General features: G+C 55.3%; 1 protein-coding gene across 6 annotated transcripts; it reads right to left on the bottom strand.

Moving 5' to 3' along the window:
- Positions 1-655: 655 nt before the first annotated feature.
- Positions 656-5,258, bottom strand: LOC106695188 (DNA dC->dU-editing enzyme APOBEC-3A-like). 6 transcript variants are annotated; one of them, XM_014448811.2, is made up of 5 exons: positions 5,164-5,258; positions 4,024-4,165; positions 1,830-2,154; positions 1,299-1,414; positions 656-1,057 (listed from the first exon to the last, which is right to left on the bottom strand). In XM_014448811.2, the coding sequence occupies exons 1-5, from the start codon at positions 5,190-5,192 to the stop codon at positions 1,043-1,045; spliced, it is 627 nt and encodes a 208-aa protein (XP_014304297.1). In that variant the 5' UTR covers positions 5,193-5,258; the 3' UTR covers positions 656-1,042. The 6 variants fall into 6 exon arrangements, with proteins under 6 accessions (XP_014304297.1, XP_023603379.1, XP_014304295.1 ...); XM_023747611.1 differs by having other exon boundaries at positions 656-1,051; XM_014448809.2 differs by having other exon boundaries at positions 656-1,016.
- Between the last annotated feature and the right edge of the window lie 1,489 nt (positions 5,259-6,747).

The raw sequence follows: 6,747 nt of genomic DNA, 5'->3' as shown, positions 1-6,747 counted from the left end.
GGGTCTCCTGATCAGTCCCCTCTACTGCGTTGACCACAAGCATATGCTGTCCATATTATCTGTCCCTCAAAGTCTCTAACTAAAGCCCCAGTCCCATACCTCACAGTCCCTGTGATCTTTTGAGCGCCGCGTGAAGGAGCGTGGATGGGTCGGCTTGTAAACAGAAGCCGTGGTGAGAGCTGGGAAGCCCCGTTCCTGGAAGGCCAGTGCAGGATGCCCAGCTGCCAGGGACTCGCTCAGCCTGATTCAGGCTTCACAGAGACACGGCAGGACAGACAGCCGCGGCCAAGATGCATCCTGCATGGGCCAGGTCCTAGGAAGGGCAGAGGGACCTGTCACCGGGACGCCCCTCCCTCCAGCGTCCTCTCCAGGGAGTGGAATTGGAAAGGCCTGAGGACTCAGTAATCCCCAGCCCTCCCCTCAGCCAATGTCAACTTCAATTGCTCTTCCCAATAGTGACCCTGAGCCTTTCTCTTCTCCTATTGCAGGGGCTGTCGTTTCAACACAGCACTCCTCTCAGCACATCCTTGGTCGATGGGTTTAGGCTTTTGGGTTTGAGCTTCCGCTCCTATAAATATTACTGACTTTACGTGGCCAGTGGCAATTCGTGTGACCACTGCCCTCCCCCGAGGTTCCTACAGAAGAGAAGGGCATGTTCACTTCTGCAGGTGTTTATTGAACTGTTTGGACTTCATGAAGCACTTACAGAGGAAAAAGCATTGTGTGGGAGATTCTTAAACTTTCATCTTATTCTTTTGGATTTAAAATCAATGTAAATAATTAATTTTCTAAATATAAAAATGATTCTGATAACAAATAGAATATTACTGGTGTATATTTGGAACATATCATAGATTTTAAATGAAAAGCAAATCAACAAGAATTATAAAAAATTCCTTATGAGCTCCTTCGTTGTCTTTTGCTGGTTTCTTTGGATCAAGTTGGAGATGCGGCACGTGATGGGTTTTCATTTCTTGAAGAAAGTGTTTTATGCGTCATTCACCAGAAGACTCCGACTGTTTAGAAAGATTGAGTCCGTCCTTCAGTTTCCCTGATTCTCGATCGAGAAGGAGGAGGTGGAGGAAGCAGGAAGTGAGGCGGGTGGGAAGGTGAACAGAGCAGAGTCTGGGGCAGTCACAGGAGGGGAAGGAAAAGGGGCGCAGGAGGGGAGAAAGCAGAGGGACTGTGAGACCTGAGGGGAGGGATGGAGCTGGGGCCCAGGGGGGAGCAGGTGACCCAGAGGAGGAGACAGGCCCAGGGAGAGAAGGGCAGGGGGCAGAAGGAGGGAGGAACCTCACCCCGAGAATGTCCTTCAGCTCCTGCTTTTTGGTTTTAATGTGTTCTACCAGGTTAGGCCAGGGCCTGAATGGCTGGCCCTGGTTGTCCACGAAGGTGACCCAGCAGTACTGGAGCTCTATGGGAACAGGGAGGGAAAGGTGAGCTCCTTCTAGGGCGGGGAGGGCCCAGGTCTCTGACTCTAGGGACACACCCTCCCCATCAGGATCTCCCTGCCCCCTTTCTCTCTCCTCCCAAGGCACTGAGCTCATCCCTCAAATTCTTTCTTCCACTGGAATCTGAGGCAGCCCCTCCCCTTCTACCAGGAAGGACCTGGGTCCTGATGGCACAGGGACCCACCTCCCCCCTTCCCAGGACCCCCTCTCTCCCCTGAACTCTCTCCTCCAGGGGACTCTGTCCTCTCCAGACCCAGCAGCCCCCCCTGCAGGCAGCTGACAGGCATCCCCACCTGGATTCTCCTCCTGCCCCCTCTGTGTAGCCATTTCCTAGCCTCTCTGCCCGCCCACCTCCCACCCTCAGGAGTCCCTGCTGACCGTCGCGGGTCATGATGGCGAGTTGGGCCCTAGCGTCCCGCAGCTTGCGCAGCCCATCCTCATATCCACTGCATAGGGAATGGATGTCAGCAGCGAAGATGCGCAGTGTCACATGGCTGTTCTCACCCAGGAATTCCACCAGTTTCTGGGCACAGTCAGGGTAAGGGCTCCAGGACATGTACCAGGTGAGTCTGTACTGCCTCCCCCTATCCAGGTTCCAAGACTGGAACAGATCCAGGAAGGACAACTCTGCATAAGGGCCGCGTCTCCGGCCATTGTTATCCACCAGCCAGCACGACTCTTTATGACGGGGTTCCTTGTATGTCTGAGCACAGAGCGGGGAGAGAAGAGGGATCTGTCACTTGCTGTGAACAGGGGAGGGTGGCACCAGCCAGAGGCAGTGAGGCACTGGCCTCCAGCACAGAATTGAAGGGGCACAGCTCAGCGTCAGGATAAACGCTGTTTCAATGCAGGATCTACATGGTCAAAGGGAAGGCAACTCATGAACCACATAATATCAGCATCTACAAAGGGCACATCAGCAGTGAGGACTTGTTCTACCTCAGCAAACCATGGCTCCCATGGCTCTGTAGCTGATCAGTCTTCACTTAGCCTGTTGATATTCCATTCACCATGGAATTTGCATTAGTTTTGATTTTTTAAAGTTTTGCATTAAATATGGTTCTTTTTTCAAATACTCACCTGGGGAGATTTTTTCCATTGATCTTTAGAGAAAGGGTAGAGGGATGGAGGAGGGGGCAGAGAGAGAGAGAAACATCAATGTGGGAGAGACACATCCACTGGTTGCTCACCCCACGCTCCAAGACCCGGGGCCAGGGATCAAAGCTGCAACTGAGATAGGTGCCTTTAGCCTGGAATCCTACCCCTGGCCCCTGAATTGTGCAGGCTGACGCTCTAACCACTGAGAACACAGATCTGGGTCCCATATGATTTATCTTGATACAGAGTTCCCAGAGAGGCTGTATTTCGTGCCCAACGCCTATGCCTTCAGGAGCTGCACCTACTCAGACCCTGCAGGGGAACAAAGAGCTGAGGACAGCCCAGCCGGTGTGGCTCAATGGATTGAGCAGCGACTCAGCCACAGACAGGTCACTGGTTCCATTCCTGGTGAGGGCCCAGGCCCAGGCCAGGGTTGCAGGCTTGATTCTCAGTAGGAGGTGTGCAGGAGGCAGCCAACCAATGGTTCTCTCTCATCATTGATATTTCTATCTCTCTCTCCCTTCCTCTCTGGAATCAATAAAATTCTTTTAAATAATTAAATAAGTAAGTAAGTAAATAAATATAAATAAATAAATATAAATAAATGAATATAAATAAATCAATATAAATAAATAAATAGCTGAGGACAGAGGGAGGAGGCAGCTGAGCCCCAAGATCCTGGGCCTGATGCCACAGGGGTGGGTGCTTCCTCCAGGCAGGGGAGCTCTCCCTCTGCTCCCCTACCTCCGGCTCCCGCCTGTGCACCAACACCTCCACACACTTCCACTCTGGGCTCCCCCCTGTGCTGAGCCCAAGGGTGACACAACTCTGCGGGAAGAAGGGGTGAGGGCACCGAGGCAGAGGTGCTGGAGACACGGGATGAGCGTCACTCTTGGGCTCACAGGATTATGGAGATTAGCCCACCGGCCCAGGGAAGGGTTTTCAACCAGGGGCTCAGGGAGGAGGAAGAAGTCAGGCCCACGGAGCTAGCACAGAGCCCTGGTGGCAGTGGATGGTACCTGGGGACCCAGGAGGCGTCCTGGGTTACGTGCAGCTGGCAATGCACTTGTGGGGACAGCACCCTGGCAGGCTCTCCCAGGAGTGACTGGAGGGAGCACCAAGGGGGAGCTCTGGCTCTCTGGCCAGGGGCGGCCCGGGCGGGTTCAGGGGAGAACTGTCCCTTTGTCCAGGTGCCTTTCCCTCTGGCCTGACCCCTCCTCAGAGGCACAGCAGGAGGGACAGGCTGACCCTGGAGGCTGGGCTGACCCTGGGCTGGTGGGCCCAGGCCCTGGGACACTGTGACTGCTTTCTGATGTGGGGCCCAAAGCTGCCAATCACAGCAGAGTCCGTCCTCCCTGCCTCTGGGCAACGCCACAGCAGCTGGGGGCCCAGGGACATTGCTCAGAGGACACCCCACAGGCATGGAACCTTCTCCCCGAGTGTCCCGGGGGCCCTGCCTGCTGTCCTCGCTCACCAGTTTGCGCCGAAAGCCCTGGTACTTCTTCACTTTGGTCCATTTACCGTCCTTCCAGACCTCCACCTCGTAGCACAGGTATGTTTGGTTCTTATGTTTGTTACGGAAGTTTCTCCTGAAGGTTGCTTTATTGATCAGATTTCTGTGGGCACAGGCAGGAGGAAGCAAGGCATGGGGCTCCTCTGGGGATCACCCCGTTCTCCTCCCCTCTGCACCCACATCCCGACTAGAACCACAGAGGATGGGTGTCCACTCACTTAGCTGGAGCCACCTGACCTCCCTCTCTGACCCTTTGGGGGCTCTTGGGGAGGTCAGTCCAGTCCTTTTTAAGGGTCCCCCCCCGGGAGCAGTGCAGGGGCTCAGAGCTCTGACGGGGCCTCTCCTGGCATCACCGTCCTGCCCTCGTCCCGCTGACCCAGCCCTGCCAGGTGCAGCCCAGTGGCGCTGTTTCCTCTGCTCTTCTGGGTTAACCTGAGCCACATGGTGCATCAGGGGAAAGGGTGGCCCCATCGGAGAAAAGAGATGCCAAACTAGTCTTCGCAAATAACTCATGACATTCCCTTCTCATCATGAAAACAGTCATGTCCTTTACAAAAACAAAAATATAAATCTGAACGTGACCTCCTAGGGCATTGATGGCGAACCTTTTGAGCTCGGCGTGTCAGCATTTTGAAAAACCCTAACTTAACTCTGATGCCGGGTCACATATAGAAATTTTTGATATTTGCAACCATAGTAAAACAAAGGTTTATATTTTTTATTTATATTATATATATAAATGCCATTTAACAAAGAAAAATCAACCAAAAAAATGAGTTCGCGTGTCACCTCTGACTCGCCTGTCATAGGTTCGCCATCACTGTCCTAGGGCCTCAGTTCAGAGCAGAAAGAATAGATTTCATGGGAGACGGAGGGAGAGGAGAAACAGGGACCCTCAAACGCGACACCAAGAGTCTAGCCAGGGGCTTAGGGGAGGCGGGTAGGATAGGCCCACTGGGCATCAGCTGAGGGGTCATGGACAAAGAAGGGCCATCAGGAGGGACGGGAGAAGCAGGGGGTCCCCTGGGGAGAAGGCAAGTCCCCTTCAGGGAGCCAGGAGGAGGGGCTCAGAAGCAGGGCTGCTCCAGGGGCGGGTGGTACCTGCCAGTTGGTGCTGGGTTGTTCTCCATGTCTCAGCTCCTTCACCTTCTCTTCTAGCCACAGGCCGTCCTGTGTCTGGGACGCTTTCAAGGACTGAGGTGCCTTATATGCCATGGAAGCACCTGGAAGCTGCTGAGCTGGCCCTGCTAAGCCCCACCCCTTCCCAAAACTAAAGACACTCATGCCACCCACATAGTGTCATAGGAGAGGGAACTTTTCTGCCAAATGTCTCATCCTGTGCCCTCAGGGGCAAGTTAGGTTTTGATTTCTCTGTTCTGACCAAGGCCCTCCCTGGACTGACCTGGGCCAGTGAGGTCCCAGGAGGTGGGGTCACCCTGGGCAGCACAGCACAGCCAGGCAGGAGGCGAGAGCGCAGGTGAGAGGACAGGTGCTCCTACCTGAGGAGGGTCCGGGCACAGGACACGGAGCCTCCACAGGACAGGCCCCGGGTGCCCATCCCTGACTCTCCCGCGGCCGCCAGTGCAGGGCATGGCCGGGCCCAGTGCAGGGACCTGCGGGGCTGAGCCAGGAGGGAGACTCTGCCCTGAGAGGAAGGGCAGGGCAGGACCAACGTGAGCTGAGCTCCCCTTAGGAGCCACCCTGTAAGGGAAGGAACTGGACTCGGAGCCTTTGTCCGCCCATCACACAGAGGAGAACAGAGAGGCTCCCAGCAGGGCAGCCAGGATGGCCTGGGAGCAGAGGATGCAGGGTGTGCCCGCCTCAGGAAGGGCCACTGCTCGTCCTCTCCACCCCCAGCTGTGAGGAGCCAGGGGACTTTGTGTTCCAGGCTCAAGTGTGACCTGAGCCCCAGCTGGTAGAGTTTGTCCCCGAGGGGATGCCCCTCTGTCCCACTGACTGTCCATCCGGCTCCTCTCAGACCACCCTGTGCCGGCCCCCCGCTCCCTCCCAGGGGACATGCCCAGCTCAGGGAGGGCGGGGCCAGCCCCCCGGAGTCCGACCCTGGCCGCCCGCACTGAGAACCAAGCTGCTCCCTTTCAGACCGGCTCCTCACATCGTTCACGTGTAATACAGGGTCCCCCTCTTTATGGGCTGGGCGCCCCTCCACATGCACAAACAGGTGTCCTCTGCACCAAGCCCCTCTCACCTGCTCTGTCCTTGGACCTTGGTGGCCCTGGGAGCAGCCATGCTGTCCTGCTGGAGGCTCAAGGCTTTGCAGGCGTGGAACAGGCACATCCGGGTGTGTTGTGGCTTCTGCTAGATTTGCTACTTCATTGATCACGATATCCACCCAAACACACCGTCCCCCCCACCCCCGCGAGAAGTTTCCAGAGACCAAGCCTGGGGGTCCCTGAGAATCGCACCAGTGATGCGCACAGATCTTGCTTGCCATGGAGGCAGAGTGGTGTGAGATCCATGCCAGCTCCCCTTCTGCATCGCAAAGACTCCTCCTGTCATGCAAGCTATAAAGCACTTCTAGTCCCCACTCGACAAGGATATCCGAAAAGAGTCTACTGCTGAAGAACCTTTTAATAGGTTAAAGTGTATATATCATAAGAATATCGTGATTCAACCGGAACAGGAAGGTAGGGAGTATTATCACATGCCACTCCAGGGACGCTAATG

This window comes from Myotis lucifugus, unplaced genomic scaffold, assembly GCF_000147115.1.
Source record: "Myotis lucifugus unplaced genomic scaffold, Myoluc2.0 scaffold_930, whole genome shotgun sequence".
Classification (NCBI taxonomy): Eukaryota; Metazoa; Chordata; class Mammalia; order Chiroptera; family Vespertilionidae; genus Myotis; species Myotis lucifugus.
This window is presented reverse-complemented; position numbering and strand designations above follow the sequence as displayed.

What these genes read in the sequence shown, in the direction of transcription:
- LOC106695188 (XM_014448809.2), bottom strand. Translation starts at nt 5,192, where the DNA reads ATGGAGAACAACCCAGCACCAACTGGCAG. An exon ending in AACCCAGCACCAACTGGCAG is followed by an intron (nt 4,166 to 5,163) that starts GTACCACCCGCC and finishes CTGTGCCCACAG; the next exon opens with AAATCTGATCAATAAAGCAA. An exon ending in CGCCATCATGACCCGCGACG is followed by an intron (nt 1,415 to 1,829) that starts GTCAGCAGGGAC and finishes CTGTTCCCATAG; the next exon opens with AGCTCCAGTACTGCTGGGTC.